General features: G+C 31.5%; 3 protein-coding genes across 3 annotated transcripts; 2 read left to right on the top strand and 1 right to left on the bottom strand.

Annotated features, from left to right (window-relative positions):
• Window positions 1–2,811: 2,811 nt before the first annotated feature.
• Window positions 2,812–8,119, top strand: LOC132728113 (neo-calmodulin-like). Its single transcript, XM_060713724.1, has 5 exons — window positions 2,812–3,034; window positions 3,539–3,595; window positions 4,679–4,828; window positions 7,030–7,275; window positions 7,962–8,119. Exons 2-5 carry the CDS (start codon window positions 3,559–3,561, stop codon window positions 8,048–8,050), a joined length of 522 nt encoding a protein of 173 aa, XP_060569707.1. The 5' UTR covers window positions 2,812–3,034; window positions 3,539–3,558; the 3' UTR covers window positions 8,051–8,119.
• Window positions 8,120–9,284: 1,165 nt separating this feature from the next.
• On the top strand, window positions 9,285–13,600 carry LOC132728114 (neo-calmodulin-like). Its single transcript, XM_060713725.1, has 5 exons — window positions 9,285–9,684; window positions 10,114–10,171; window positions 10,851–11,000; window positions 11,571–11,816; window positions 12,511–13,600. The coding sequence occupies exons 2-5, from the start codon at window positions 10,135–10,137 to the stop codon at window positions 12,597–12,599; spliced, it is 522 nt and encodes a 173-aa protein (XP_060569708.1). The 5' UTR covers window positions 9,285–9,684; window positions 10,114–10,134; the 3' UTR covers window positions 12,600–13,600.
• LOC132728115 (uncharacterized) lies at window positions 13,425–16,582 on the bottom strand. The gene is made up of 4 exons (XM_060713726.1): window positions 16,443–16,582; window positions 14,912–14,980; window positions 14,215–14,316; window positions 13,425–13,709 (listed from the first exon to the last, which is right to left on the bottom strand). Exons 1-4 carry the CDS (start codon window positions 16,467–16,469, stop codon window positions 13,542–13,544), a joined length of 366 nt encoding a protein of 121 aa, XP_060569709.1. The 5' UTR covers window positions 16,470–16,582; the 3' UTR covers window positions 13,425–13,541.
• Window positions 16,583–17,194: the final 612 nt, after the last annotated feature.

Below are 17,194 nucleotides of genomic sequence, written 5' to 3'. Positions count from 1 at the left end.
ACAATTTTTTGTCGAATTTTGTTGTGAAAACTTTCTAGAATGAAAGAAAATGGTCTAACTAAGAAAATGAATTCGAACACCAATATCTTTTATTCAGTCGTTAACGCTGTACAGACGTTTAAAGTATTGTTTACGTGACGCAAAACAGCACGTGCAAAACAATCAAATCAAGTACGCTATTTTAATGTCGCAAACGAGTTAAGTTTTATATTTATTCACTTTTAATAATTTTTATTTCGCTTGAAAAATTATTGAGTGAAATAAAATAAACAAACAAAGTTTTATCAACGTTTCCAAAATTCGTTATTCTACACACAGAAGATTTACCGACAGTTTTTTTCATACCACTGGAACGGCCTGTAAAGAACGTTTCTATTGGGAACTCTGAGGCGAACCAAACATAAAGTCCAACATTATAATAATAATTATATTTTTTCTTGAAAAGTAGTCCGGCAAACCATGCATACCACGTGATCAAGTGCCGTAGATCAGTAAAAATATACGGCACCTTGTTATCGGGCCGAAATTGATACAAGTGACAGGATAAAATGGTATAACAAACTTACATAGATGTTCAAGTTCTTTAGATACTTTGACACACGGATGTAATCAGATATATTAATCTGAGCAGTTTATTGCTTGTCCATTCAACAGGAAACAGGGAATACTGGGACGTCCTATCTCACAAAGGTCAAACACCACTATATATCGGTTAGGTCGGTTATCAGAAGTTGTAAAACGAATGTAAAACTTTTGTCTATAAATTTATCCGAAGTTGTAAAACAAATGTTAAATATTTTGTCTAAATTATAATATAATTTCACCTGATAACGACACAACCAGAAGTTGTAAAACAAAATTTTAAGCTTTAAAATATCTAAATCTACTGGGTTTTTTTTAAAAACCTCCACTGTGTTATTATGATATAACAGGACTTGAAATATTTTTTTCAAATTTTGAGTACCAATTTTGATGTGGAAAGCATTAACTTATGAGGAAAATTTCAGCCCTATTTCTGATTATTACCGGTTCTGTTTCTAATTGATGCCAGTTCGGGTTCTTATTGTTACCAGTACCAGTTCTATTTCTGATTGTTACCAGTTTTGTTTCTTATTGATGCATAATTTTCACAAATTCTGGAAAAGTACAAAAGAAAATTTTGTTATCATTATGACTTAAGAAAACAAACTGTTGACTTGTGGTACTGTTGAGATATTGCTACGGTCATGTTGGCGTTGACTTTGCTGACGCAGTTGCCTTCCGACAACTTGAACGCTGATCATTTATTTACTTATTTATTTATTTATTTATTTATTTTGATAATGATTCGCAATTTTACTTAAATAGTATATTCATCAGTTCAATGCTTTTCAAGCGCCATTATATTGTGTTTTATTTTGTCAATTTCATACTACGCATGTTCTTCATTATTATTTTCCTTTTTCCTTCTGTTTTAGTTTCTGTTTTTCTTGAATACTAAACCTACCAGTCTTAATTTAAGAAATAATATCAGTCTGACACGCTTAGCAGTGTTTATCGGCTATTTAAGAACGGTTTAGAGTTTTGATGCGTAGGAATTGACCCCTGAGGCCGCTTAGACCATTGTTATTCTAACACGATTAAATAAGGAAGATCACAAATGTTATTTTTTTCATGCGGAAATAACTTCCGTTGCCGATTTTCGTATAACGCTTTTCGATTTTCGCACCCTACTGTTGCCAAGATATAGAAATTATTAAACAAAAGAAGTAATAAGAAAAAACGTTATTTTATCAAGTTTTCATCAATAAAAACTTACGTCTTGAGATGGATTGTATTGTGTTTACTTCAGTGTCCCATTTATCATTCTTATATGTATGAAATGACGTCAGCGTTTATGAATGCGTTGTATACTTAGGATGACGTCATTACGCTGCTTACGGATTGGCACCGTTTTGTCAAAAATATCTATTAACTGATATGGATCAAATCTATGACGTTAGTGTATGTGAGATATTATTTCAATATTGTCTGAAAAGAAAACATTACAAAAACTGAAAATATAAATAAAAATGCTTTTTATTGTTGCTTTAAAGGGCTTTGTAAACTATATAATCGAGGGAGAAAACATAACAACCGCATATACAAGTAGTCCCTAACTTGTGTTTATTGGCAGTTAAAGACCGGTTTTTTTTTACTACGAGGAGTGTTAGAATACATTTTCACTATAAATGTTCTATGTTCATCCAGTGACAACTTTTACTTCAATCGAATCACATTGGTAAAACAAAATAATTAAAAAAACCACAGTTCATACAAATATAGAAATTGAATGTAAGATCAGTTTAGAATTATTCATAACAATACTGTACCCATAAGCAATAATTATTGTATAATTTCTTTGTTTGTGTGTTATTTCTTTTCCCAGTTATGTATTGACCATTTCCCACTGCTTAATCTTGTTTATAAATTTGCGCTCATGTTATTGCAGAATTTAATATTTTGTAATCTGTCTCTTCCAAATAAAGAGTTTGTTCTGTTCTGTTCTGTTAAAATGTTTCTTTTGACATTTTGGTATGGTTCATCTGATCAAATAATTCCACAATATCAATTTCATGTTAATTAGTATCAACAAACCAGACCTCCGTATTTTGTAAACGGGTATACGTTACTTTATATGAATTACAAGTCATGTTTTGATCCGCGGAAAGAAAATTGATCCCACTTCAGACTTCGCTCCATTAGGCTACAATAGGACCATGTATTCAATCACTGTTTTAGTTAACATTTTAAAGTATTAAAGGATATGAGTAAATAAGGGATTTGTTGTATATTAACATAGCTGGACATTATACATATAAATATATTGTTTATAAAATGGGTCTGAAAAAATGTTATTAAAAGGATCTTTAATTACTTACACAATAAGTTTACAAAAAAGTGAACAGTAAACATAATTATAGTATTATACATGTTTTCATCAATCGGAATTTCTTTTTTTTAAATGAAGACTTGTTACTAGACGGATTGCATTGTTTTTTATGTCGAGTGAAAGGTATTATTTTATTTATAAAAAGCACGCCTCTAGACAGATAAAAGTTATACATGTATATAATGTATCATAATATTTAGTAATTTTAGATAAAAAAAATAATGATACATATAAATTTAAGACACATGAAAACATTTATATTTTGCTGGTTTATTGCAAAATATGACCGACTTTTGGAATTCCATCGCCATATTTGTTTGCAAATGAATTTTTTCAATTAATATTGATTTCACTCTTAGCCAGCTGAGTAGCAACTGAGCCATGTGTGGACATATGTGCCCTCTGATCCTGGTCTGTACTGTTCACTACGTAGTGAGGAGAGAGCTCACGAAAGTGTTCACAAAAATTCTATCTACTCAACTCTTTCGTATTGAGCAGATATGTTGATTTATATGTTACACAACTTAACTACCTAGTCAGTACATATAAGGAAAATTTCAATAGCATTGATTGATGTGTTTTGCCTATAATCTTGAGATTATACGTTTATTTATGTGATATTTTCAGGAATAACCATAGTTTAAAACATGAGTGACGACACACTAAGCCCGGAACAATTTCTTGGTAAACTATTTAAACATTTATACATAAGACTAAGATTACTATTGTGGTATGAAATGTAAGTACATAAATGTATATTGGATAGTTTATTAGTTGTAACCAATACACTTCCGGCGTTTGCACTATGGTATGTTCCAATAGAAATCATAAATGTAAGTACAACAATCCCGTATCAAATCCATATTGTACTCCAACTAGCCTCGTTTTCGTTTTCCTAGTCGAAATATCCTAACGGAATATTAATCTTGTTAACAATGTTCTGTAAAAAAAGGTGAATAACTGGTGGTGTGAAATAAAGAAATAATTCTACAATTGTGAATATAATACAGATCATATAGGACTCCATCACTAGCACCTCGTCTTATAGAAGTTTGTCAGCTATAGTATTTTACTCAATAATGTTTAATAGCATTATATTGTTTGATTTCATTTACCTGTCAATTGCATACTGATTATAAAGTCTATACACACAATATATCAATCTTTGGTAGACCAAGTTTCGTGAGATGTAAGCAGTAATATAAATGTACGCAGTCAGATGTGATTGAATTAAATTTGTGTGTATGAAAAAGTTTCACTGAGCGTTATTTGAGTGGAGTGCTTTTTGTCAAGAAATGTGTTGAGGTGAAATCGTTATTGTATCCCCTAATCTGATAATTAGAAGTAGACAGGTCAGTGATCTATGCATTTGTGTTATTTTAACATAATTACCTAAAATCGTACAAATTTGCGACTTTCCAGATGTACTGATGGAGGAAGACTTCAGGTGACTTTCCAAGCATTATTTCAGGTACCTGAGAGAGAACAGGTCAGCTTGATAGCTTCCTCCCACGAAAGAACCCAAATCCCATACAATGTAGCTAATATTTCGCAAATAAAATCCTACCTTTTTGTAGATATATTTCCATCATTGAAAAATACACAGTTTTTATGGGATTTTTACAGATATGTTTTGACTTGTTTTAAAAATGCTGGCACCATTTTGCTTGCTGTTCATGAAAAAACAACAACAACAACACTCACAATCACATACTCACTTTTGATTATATGTAATAAATCTAATATTCGTATTTATATTTCTAATAGAGTTACGAGAAAAAGAAGTGTTCGATTTATTTGACACAAATGGCGACGGTTTTATCACTCAGAATGAGTTAGGAAACGTTCTCCGGTGTATAGGATATAATCCGACGGGGGCTGAGGTGGAAGACATATTAAAAAAGTTTGATTCCGATCGTAAGTATTAGAAATTAAATGCATATCATTTTATTTAACAATCTTATTATATTTTATCTTTCCATGTGCAACCGTATTATCTTTATAAATAGATATAAGATAAATATAATTTATTGACGTATACATATTTGTACAATGTCAAAATACAAAACACATAATACATAAATCATAAGTCATGGTACGATCATATTGAAAACAAACATTTTTAAACAAAAAGTATATATGGAGAATGTTCTTAAATCCATATTTAAACAATACAAAGTTTGCATTGACCTTATTAATACGTTGCAAAATGACTTAAAATTATGTGAATCAACGATTCAAAATACACAATATATACTATACTGCCGCTATTAAGGAACAAAATTATCATGCACATACTGGTAGAAATAGTTTTTAAGTGGTAATATTTAGTTCATATCGACGATTAGTAGCAAAGATGATGTATTTAGCAAGTCCAATTAATTCGGATTTATATATTGAATTCAAAAGCTGCAAAATTTAAACATACTCGACCTTCTGTAAAAATACCTTAATGAACTCCCTACGTAATGCAGTATAACAATTACAAATGATAATGAAATGAAATTCATCCTCTATTTCTTGAAAATAACATAACTCGCATTTTCTTTCTGAACGAGGATGTCTATTAGGACCTAGGACCATACCTCTCTGCCTCTATCTTTAATTTATAAGAAGATAACTTAAAACGAGAAAAAATTGTCTGTAGGATCTAATAAATAAGTTATCAAAAGACAAAATGCAGGTTCAAATTTGTAAATCAAATGTACAGACTAGACAATAATGGACTAGACTAAATGCCTGCATTTATCTTTTGTATAAAACAATCAACTAATCTACGTTTGAATGTTTCAACAAACTATTTTGAATTGTATTGCAATGGGTTCAACCATACATCTGTGAAACCATATTCATTTAAAATAAAATGTACCTTAGCTGCCCAGGAGTCATAACTATTTTCATGAAGACTTATTGATGATTGAAAAGCGGACTTAAAGATATTATTATTATTATCATTATTATTATTATTATTATTATTATTATTATTATTATTATTATTATTATTATTATTTGAATGAAGAATATGTAACCAGAATCTTATTATTTGAACATATCTTTGAATATAAATAGAATATCGGCCTAACTCCGAATAAACTGCTGCAGTACATGTACTGTGTTTTACGCCTAACAATCACTTGCAAAATTTCAAATGAATCCTTTCTGTATCTTTAGATTTTGTCAAACTATATATTGCACAAGAAAAATTTAAGTTGAGGCAAAAAATGCATCAAAAAGTTGAAGTGAAACGGAAGGGGCCACATCATATTTGTTACTATTAAAAAATAAAACATTTAATTTGGGCTTTCAAATCTTTTCCTATAGCATACTAAATATGACGTTGAAAAGACTAAATATAATTAAAGGCTACACCCAAATGGTTGAAGTTATCAACAGTCTCTAATAAAGTATTATCGTATGATCATTTTTCATTTTCTCTGATTCTTCCCCTCTTCCTAAAGATCATTGTTTTGGTTTATTGGTTTATCTCAGTTGACCTCTAGGCCATCATCACAATAAAAGTGTAAATTATTTTGATTCGATTACAATTCTTCAACTGACTTTCCAAATATGACCTCATCGTCGGCAAATGGTAAAATAATCGTACAAATATCATAAAAAATAAAACCCTTATCGTTATTATTATCATCATGTATTAGGTATTGTTCTAGATCTTCCAGAAATAAAGCAAACAATATTGGCGAATTATTTTGGCCCTGCCTTAGACCAATCAATATATCAAAAAGTCTGACAAAACTAGTATTACAGAGCTTAACACAGGAAGACACCGAAGAGTACATATCTCTAAAAATCCTGATCAATTTACCATCTAGTCCGAAATTGAAAAGTTTATACCAAAGAGCATTACGATAGATTGAATCGAAAGCTTTTTTAAAGTTTATAAAACAACAATTAAGACGTGAATTTTTGGATAATTTTCGTTCCATTAAAAAGTGCAAAACCAAAATTGTGGCCCTGGTGTTATACTTGGCTTCCATTTATCAGATGTTCTCATTCATAAAGGGTAATGCTGAAACAAAATGATTTTCTTATATGAAATGCACTTTAAGCTGACTCAGTATTCTATGTAAGTAGTTGTAATTGTATTTTTTTATCCACAGATAACAACAAAATTACGTATGATGAATATGTTGAAATGTTAAAGAAACATTTAAAAGACCCTAGTACGTTTAATGTCGAGTTACGAGAAGCATTCCGAAAGTTTGATAGAGACAGGACCGGTGATTTAGATTTTAAAGAACTCCGGAAAGCTTTGATGTCTCTCGGCGAACCGTTAACGGCCGAGGAGACCGACCAGTTGTTTAAAATGATGGACGCTGATGGAGACAAGCAAGTTGATGTTGAAGGTATAGTTAAAGATCAAAGTATTTTTGTTTCCATATCTTTGTACATTACATAACCCTACACCGATCGAATGCATGTTTTATTGCGTCATGCTCCTTGCCGTGCTTTCTTTGGCATCTTCTACATACTGATAATAATCCTAAGATAATATGGAACCAGAGTTATTGCTTGGTGGACAATGTCATTTAAAAGTTCAACTCATGCTACAAGTGTTGTTTTGTTTCAGTATGAATAAATTCCGTCAATAAATTCCAGAATTAACATAATTTCAGCAAAAGTCAAGCAAAACACAAGTTCAAGATCATTTATAAGTCAAGGTCAACTTCGGTTTGGTATTCTTAAAATTATCTTAAACCTTGTTGTGTCCAAGTTTGAAGACAGTCCATTAATAAATCAGTAATCAAACAAAATATAAACAAATGACCTTGGATCGCAACGTCATTGATGAGTTACTGTCAAGATCAGTCTGGTCAACTTGAAGGTCGTGTCCAAAGGGTTGTTGCGTTCATGTCTGAAGGCAATCCATTGAGAATTAAAAAAAGATCAACGTTCAAGTAGTCGGAAGGCAACGGCATCAGCAACGTCAACGCCAACATGACCGTAGCAATATCTCAACAGTACAACAAGTCAACAGTTTGTTTTCTTAAATCATAATTATAATAAAACCTTTATTTTTTTACTTTTCCAGAATTTGTGATGTTTATGCTCAAGGGGTATGACGAAATCAAGAAAGTGGAAGAATGCTCACAGGTCCAATTGTCATCATCCAAAAAGTGATTTGATTTAGAAACTGTTTACATGATTTCATGCCATATCATATTTATATATTAAAATTATCCATTATCATTTATAAATTATTTGTTTAAATTTGTAAATTAGTATACAACTGATAAATTGTTAAATAATATTGCACTAGAGAGTTGTACAGCGGATTGGTGCTGACAGTAGCGTATTAATAAACGTTTAATTTAAGCCGACATATACAGATTGCAGTTAAACAGAGCATTTTATGGTCAAGCCCACTTTAGGATCAAACTGCAAAGTTTATATATCTTGCCCCTATCATGTGAGACAAATAATGGAATATAAAACATACAATATACTAGTATTCTAAGAAATTCTAAGATATAACAAATTGAAATAGACAATCGTCTGCTTTTGTTATCGACTACGTCGTACCTTATTTTTAGTTTGTTCTTATTGATTCAATTCTTATGACCCGAAATGCGGTCGTTTGTGTGATGTTAAGAATGCACATATATACCCGTCAAAGTTGGATCCCAAAGTGCGTTTTAACCAACGAATTTATGATTTTCGCATCGTCACCTCACATGCGCTAATCCAGAAAATGGAGGGAGAGGGATGGTCATGACCCCTTCTGGAATTTGGCTAATATATAGATACCCTCTGAGGTTTGAGTATATTGCTAAAGTAAAATAATTGATACGACTATTGAAATGTCAACTTCATACTACGCACGTACTTTTTTATTACTCTTATTTTCGTTTTTCCTTCTATTTTAGTTTCCGTTTTCTTTAATACTAAACCTACTAGTCTTAATTATATTTTCAATCTATATTTTCTATGTCCATCCAGTTCGATCGAATCGGATCACATTGGTAAAACAAAATAATAATAAAAACACCATTCATACAAAGAATAGAAATTGAAACATTATTTTTGAATGTAAGTTCAGCTTAGATTTAGTCATAACAATACTGTACCCATAAGCAATATTTATTGTATAATTACTTTGTTTGTATGTATATTCTTTTTATGTATTGACCATTTCCCACTGCTTATAATTTTGTTAATAAATTTGCATACATTATATTGCAGAATTTAATATTTTGTAATCTATCTCTTCCAAATAAAGAGTATTTTCTGTTCTGTTCTGACACCAAATTAAATAGTTTCCGCTGACATTTTTATTGTTCATTTGATCAAATGATTCCACAATATCAATATCATGTTCATTAATATCAACAAAGCAGTTCCTCGTAGCTTAAATTGTAGCCTGGGTATACGTTACTTTATATGAATTACAAGACTGCAAAACAGCGTCATGTTTTAATCCGCGGAAAGAAAATAAATCCCACTTCAGACGTCGCTCCATTAAGTTACAATAAGTCCATGTATTGAAAGTTTTTATTATTAGTTCACATTTTAAACTATTAAAGGATATGACTAAATAACAGATTAGTTGAATATCAACTTAGCTGGATAATATATATAAATATAAAATCGGTCTCAAAAATGGTAGTAATAGGTTTTTTAATCCGGTACTTACAAAATTACTTTATAAAAAAAGTTAAACGGTAAACATATAAATGCTTTTACTAATGTGAATATATTTATTTTTTAATGAGGACTTGTTACTACACGGATTGCATTTTTAAGTCGACTGAAAGGTATTTTTTTTATAAAATTTCACGCCTCTATAACTTAAATTACATATATATGATAATATTTTAGTAATTTTTGATAAAGAAATTAAATAATACATGTATAAGAAATTTAAGACACATGTAAACATTTATATTTTGCTGGTTTATTGCAAAATATGACCAACTTTACAATTGTCATCGCAATATTTGCATTCGTAAGAGCTATTTTGTCACATTGTAACAAAATAAACTGATTTACTGTTGGTAACAACTTAATCTATCCATAAGAGAAGTCCAGACCAAAATCAGCAGAATCCGCATATAGTTTTCAACGAATATACATGTAGTTCGTTGGAGATCTTTAACACCATAGGGTAAATTATATAATTATTCATAATTATAAAGACAGTGATTGTACACATGTATTTACATGTATGTACGTGATATTTTCAGGATTTCACCATAGTATAAAACATGAATGACGATGCACTACACCCGAAACAATTTCTTGGTAAACTTTATAAACTTCTATATATCAATAAACAGCTGAGAAATAGTATTAAGTTTAGCCTTGTGGTATGATATAAATGTATATTGGATACTAGTAGTCACATGGGCTTCTGTCGTGTTTTTTTTTTCTTTCTCGCTTTATATATAACAAGGGATACTTCTCAGAATTGCTGAAAAGGTAAATAGAATGCAGTATGCGACAGTTTTTTGTTGTTTGTTTTTTTGTTTTGTTTTTGTTTTTTTGTTACTGATGGAGGAAGACTTCAAGTGACTTTCCATGCATTATTTCAGGCACCTGACAGAGAACAGGTCAGCTGGATAGCTTTCTCCCATGAAAAAATCCAAAGTCCCTGTCCGAATTCGCGGTGAGAGGCAAGAGGTTTGAAGTCAACAAGCTTAACTACTTGGCCGGGCGCGCCCTATACAATGTAGTTAATAGTTCTCACATAAAGTCTAAACTTTTTGTAGATAAATTTCCATCATTGAAAATACACTGCTTTTATGTGATTTTACAGATATGTTTTACCTTGTTTTGAAAATGCTCGCACCACTTGGCTTGCTACTTTTTTGGGGGGAAAAGGGAAAAAATAGAAAGAAAACACGCACGCGCAGTCACATACTTTAGGACATACATACGAGTATATGTAATAAGTCTATTATTCGTATTTCCATTTCTACAGAGTTGCGAGAAAGAGAAGTGTTCGATTTATTTGACAAAAATGGCGACGGTTTTATCACACAGAATGAGTTAGGAAACGTTCTACGGTGTATAGGATATAATCCGACGGGGGCTGAGGTGGAAGACATATTAAAAAAGTTTGATTCCGATCGTAAGTATTAGAAATTAAATAAATATCATTTTATTTACCAATCTTATTATATTTTATGTTTCCATGTGCAACGGTATATGTTTATACCCTTGCTACCGCAATCAACCATATGGGCCAGCAAAGTCATTGTCTTTTTGCCGAAATAGGATTGCAACTTTAAATAAACTATGGTTTCTTGGACTGTTGGTTAAAGGCTCTGACCTCAGAATCGGAAGTTCTTTGTTCCTGGAGATAATAACAATATCTGCCGAATCGAGCGATTTAGGGTTTGCACTTATCACTGCTTTTTATGTACAATAAGTAAATGGTATAAGTCCCGATATAAGTTTATTTTTTCTTAGTTACCTACCCCTGATGTATGCTGGCTTCCTATTTATGTGATGGTTCCCATCCAAAATGGATGCCCATAAACGTACAGCACGTGATCGGTTTACTAATGGTGTTCTTATTTTGTATGTAAAGTATAATGGCATGGACAAGATGCCGTACATGTTTATCTATATATTATATGAAATACATACTTAAATAATAGCTTTACTCAGTATTGTATGTACTTGTATTTATCCACAGATAACGACAAAATTACGTATGATGAATATGTTGAAATGTTAAAGAAACATTTAAAAGATCCTAGTGTGTTTAATATCGAGTTACGAGAAGCTTTCCGAAAGTTTGATAGAGACAGGACCGGCGATTTAGATTTTAAAGAACTCCGGAAAGCTTTGATGTCTCTCGGCGAACCGTTAACGGCCGAGGAGACCGACCAGTTGTTTAAAATGATGGACGCTGATGGAGACAAGCAAGTTGATGTTGAAGGTAAGGTTAAAGATCAAAGTATTTTTACATAAGGTATTTTTACATAACCCTTAAGGGTCAGTAGAAACAATGAACTTTATGCACCAAAAGAAATTAGAATGCATGTTTTATTGAGATGTGCGTCATGCTCCTTACAAAACTTACATTCCAAATGTGTCAAAGTTTGTAATGGGGCAACAAATAAAAATGTAAAGTATCTGGTTTGCATACCGATGATAATCCGAACAAATATGGAACTATAGTTTTTGTTTGGTGGCTTTGTTACAAGTGTTGTTTTGTTTCAATATGAATAAAATCTGTAAAAAAAAATCCAGAATTAGCATAATTTAAGCAAAAATCAATCAATATACAAGTTCAATGTCATTTTTAAGTCAAGGTCAATGTGTCAAAGTTTGAAGACAGTCCATTAAGAAATCAGAAACCAAACAAAATATAAACAATTGACCTTGTTGATGAGTTACGGTCAAGTTCATTCTGGTCAACTTGAAGGTCGTGTCCAAAGGGTTGTTGCGTTTATGTGTGAAGGCAATCCATTGAGAATTAAAAAAGATCAACGTTCAAGTAGTCGGAAGGCAACGGCATCAGCAACGTCAACGCCAACATGACCGTAGCAATATCTCAACAGTACAAAAAGTCAACAGTTTTTTTTCTTAAGTCATAATTATAACAAAACCTTTATTTTTTACTTTTCCAGAATTTGTGAAGTTTATGCTCAAGGGGTATGACGATATCAAGAAAGTAGAAGAATGCCCACAGATCCAAACGACATCATCCAAAAAATGATTTCATTTAGAAACTATATTCATGATTTCATGCCATATCATATTTATATATTAAAGTTATCCATTATCTTTTATAAATTATGTGTTTATATTTGTAAATTAGTATACAACTGAAAGATTGTTATGTAGAGTTGTACCGCGGACTCATGTTGAACGCTCATTGTGTCAGTAGCGTATATACATGTATAAACAAGATAAAGTACTTTATAATATCACTAAAATTTATTCTTATATATTTAATTCTTATGACCCGAAAATGCGGTCGTTTGTGTTATGTTCAGAATGCATATATACATGTCCAAGTTAGACCCCAAAGTGCATTTGACCCCAAAGTGAGATGTGTTACAAAGAATTTATGATTTTAGCTACCTCATCTCACATGCGTTAATCCAGAAAATGGGGGAGGAGGGATGGTCATGATCCCTCCTGGAATCTGGCTAATACATGTATACCCACTGAGTTTTGAATATTAAAAGTAAACTTTAAGTCATTTAAAGATTTCTACTAAAAGTAATCGAGACTAAATCGTGATTTATAATAATTCTTTCAAGATCAGATATAGACGGTTGTGCATAAATTTTACACGTGTCGTCTGCTTTAATATGTGTAGTGTTTAATAGGTTCTCTGAAATATCATTTATATAAACAAGAAAGAAATGAAGTCTAAGTACTGGACCATGAGGAAACCCTGTGCTTTATGTGAAGACAACGCAACAAAATTTTACATCTGCATTAGATAACTTTTATCGACTATTCTTCTTAAGTGCTTGAGAAGGTCACTAAGTCATCAAGCATTTTGATTTTGTACATAGAAAAGAAATATATATCAAACAAAATTGCTTGGTTTGTCAAACTTTTTTTCACAACACATGTACATTTGAGATATTTGTATTAAGATGAAAAATGCAAACACTAATCTATTTCATCTTTCACACTTTTATTTTTACGGACTCGAAACGTTTGGTACAGTTGAACCCACGGTCGGAAGATCCCAACCGTAAACCGTAAGTGATGCGCACGCAGTCTTGATTTCTTGTGTCATGTGATCAATGTGATGGTGCCCGGTCTCTACAATGTTGATGGCTGTTGCGAGTTCAGCGAGCATTCGCGCCTAAAAAGTATAAGGGTCAATTAAATATTTTAAAACAAAACGGAAAAAATACATCTTATGAAAAGAGCATGTTTAAGAAATAAGATTAATCAATAATAATCATAGCGATGAATAAACTTTCAGGAATTATAATCTTGCAAGAACTAGACATAAAAGGAGGAAAATATGACAACATTTTGACCGAACCTTATGCTAGTTTGACCGAACATAACGCCACCTTGACTCCAGTCATATTTATTCTTGATTTAACATAATGAAACCTCCTGAACTACAACTCGTGTAGACTTGACATATCAAAATGTTAATTAACTCAGCAGAATGTTAATTAACTCAACGGAATTTCAATTAACTCAACGGAATGTCAATTAACTCAACGGAATGTCAATTAACTCAGCGTAAGTCATTCTGTCTCAACGTAATGCTAGCTTGGCGTCTCAGCCAAGTGTCAAGCAACCACAAATATCAATCTCTCTTAACAAAAGTATATATAAGTTCCAAAGTATACCTCTAGAATTGGTCGTGCCGTGTCGTCTTTGGCATCGACGGAATCCTGGTGATTCATGTGATATTCATAGCAACCATCTGCTCGTACTATCATCGCCTTATTCTGTAAATTCATCAGAAGTTGTAAAACAAATGTAAAGCTTTTGTCTATAAATAAAATTTATCAGGAGTTGTAACTTTTGTCCATAAAGTTAGCAAAACTTGTAAAACGAATGTAAAACTTTTGTCTATAAATTTATCCGAAGTTGTAAAACAAATGTAAAATATTTTGTCTAAATTAAAAAATTGTCTATATTTTCACCAGAAGTTGTAAAACAAAATTTAAAGCCTTATAATATCTAAATCTACTGTTAATTTTTTTAAAGACCTCCACTGTGTAATTTTAATATAACAGAACTTGAAATATTTTTTTTTCAAATTTTGAGTACCAATTTTGATGTGGAATGCATAAACGTCAAAGCAAAACTTCATTAGCTCGCTCCGTAACTTTCTGTAGGACTTTAAATTTTTATGATTTTAAGTGGAGTTACTTTAATAGTAAAACGAATTTATCTCTTGGAATAAAAATGTTGACGATTTATTAATAAATAAATTAATTAATTAATTAATTTATTTATTTTTTTGTTTATCTATTTATTTATTTATAAAACATAAGCAGTAAAAGGGTTTAGCAGTTTAAAAGATGATAAGATACATACATGATGAAAATCATACAATATCTTTACTGGAGAAACTGTTGTTGCACATTGCACAGCGTCCAAGAATAACTGAAAATATGAATTTTAAAGACCCATTACGAGAAAAAATGATATTTAAGGTAGAACGCGACACTTTGCGAACTTTCGAGGAGCGTCTTGAAAATTGGCAAGCAGAAAGTTGACCATATTTCTGATTGGATTTTGTTAATTTTATACCAATAGTTTCAGCCAATTTTTGTACACACGACGTCAAAGTTGACCATCAAAGCCCGTTTTTGAACAAGACGTCGTTGCGTATCCTTGGCAACTATTACGGGTATCACAACGCCATTGGCGGACAAAATTCCTTAAATCCTACAGCATCCAACGGAAATTGTTTTTTCCTTTAAGCTGATATAAAAAATTTCGTTTTACGCCGAAAAATGTTTGAAATATGGAAAGAAAACTGTAAATTTTGTGTAAAATTTGACGTTCAGTTTAGCCGCAATTTGCGGCTTAAAAGCGGCTTATTTAAAAATTCCTGAAATAGATTTTTGATTTTTTTTTCTTTAAACGTCCTTTAAAATGTATACTCAGTCGAAATGACTTTTCCCCCACCCCTTTGGATAAAAGTCACGGGGTTTTTGTTATTTTATTTGCCATTAAAAAGGTCGCCCTGTGTCAAAATCCCGCTATAAACGACATTTTACGCCATTATGACCACTGCGGAAAATATATGGATAAAATAAAAGGTGCGAAATTCCGTATATTAAAGATAGACAGGTAAAAATAAATGAAATTTGAATACGTAGATGTACGGGACCGTATACCATGCAATACGTATATGACTAATATACCGTGATCCGTACACTCGTAATATACGGAAACCTTGTATGAAGTCCGTATTTACTAAAATACGGATTTTTTTTTATTACAAGGTCAGATATTACCAAAATATGAAATCTTTTGTTCTTGTCAATACGGATTTAATATATAAGACAGAGAATAAAGATGTAATTCAGAATTACCCACTTTCTACAAGAGGAAAGGAATAATAGTCTGATCTGACATTTGTCAAATAGTAAAACTTTGAGTAAAATGTATTATTTTCCGGTCAGTGAACAGAATATATAAAACATCGACAGATCCTCGACAGTTTCCGTAGCATGTACAGAAAAAATGATATTGAAATATCTTTATTTGTATAAAGATTTACAGAGCAACATGCTCTAAAATTATTATTTAAGTACAGGTTAAAGTTTATTAGTACCTATTTACAAAATTAAATTGGTCAGGTGCGGCGCAGCCGTGCGACTAACTTAATTTTGTAAATACGTACTAATAAATTTTAAACGGCTTAGTGTTTTAAATTATTTTAATAAACAGTCGATTTACTAGACTGTTTAACAGTTTACCGATTTACCAAAGTAAATGTGTTACGATTCCTTTGAAATACTGTACTCCTATTGGACAAAATATAATTTCAAACACTGATGTTAATACAACATTGCCATAAAGAAATAATTACAAAGTAGAACTATAATTGACTTACCGCGCTCACTAGTACCAGTAATAACATATTAGTAATAGTATTATCTAATTGTCTACGATGTAAAAATAATAATGGAGTTTACAGCAAAACTTTTGTTTATAAACAGATATTTCGACACGACCACGCAGTCGACGGTGATTTAAGGCAACGCATATTATATACTGGCTATGTGGCTTTTAGGAGGGGGGGGGGGAATTAATTGATCCAACCGGATACTCGATTTTTAAAATTAAAATTATAAAGATTATATACACTGAACCAATAAAACAAGACTACCAACTGTTGTTCCAATAACTGATCATGTTTCTAAACGATTTCTTAATCTGGTCGTTTCTGTTTTAATGCTACACCTGATTAGGCCGATTGTAACCATTTTATTTCAGGACAAGCGCAACCATGTCTATTTCTAATCGGGCCGATTATTACAACCATGTCTATTTCTGATCAGGTCAATTATTACAACCATGTCTATTTCTAATCGGGCCGATTATTACAACCATGTCTATTTCTGATCAGGTCAATTATTACAACCATGCCTATTTCTGATCAGGTCAATTATTACAACCATGTCTATTTCTGATCAGGCCGATTATTACAACCATGTCTATTTCTGATCAGGTCAATTATTACAACCATGCCTATTTCTGATCAGCCGATTATTACAACAGTGTCGATTTCTGATCAGGTCAATTATTACAACCATGCCTATTTCTGATCAGCCGATTATTACAACAGTGTCGATTTCTGATCGG

Source organism: Ruditapes philippinarum, unplaced genomic scaffold (genome assembly GCF_026571515.1).
Source record: "Ruditapes philippinarum isolate M1 unplaced genomic scaffold, ASM2657151v2 ctg2007_1_1_1_1, whole genome shotgun sequence".
Taxonomy (NCBI): domain Eukaryota; kingdom Metazoa; phylum Mollusca; class Bivalvia; order Venerida; family Veneridae; genus Ruditapes; species Ruditapes philippinarum.
Note: the sequence above shows the minus strand (reverse complement) of the source record. Positions and strands in the feature narration are given on the sequence as shown.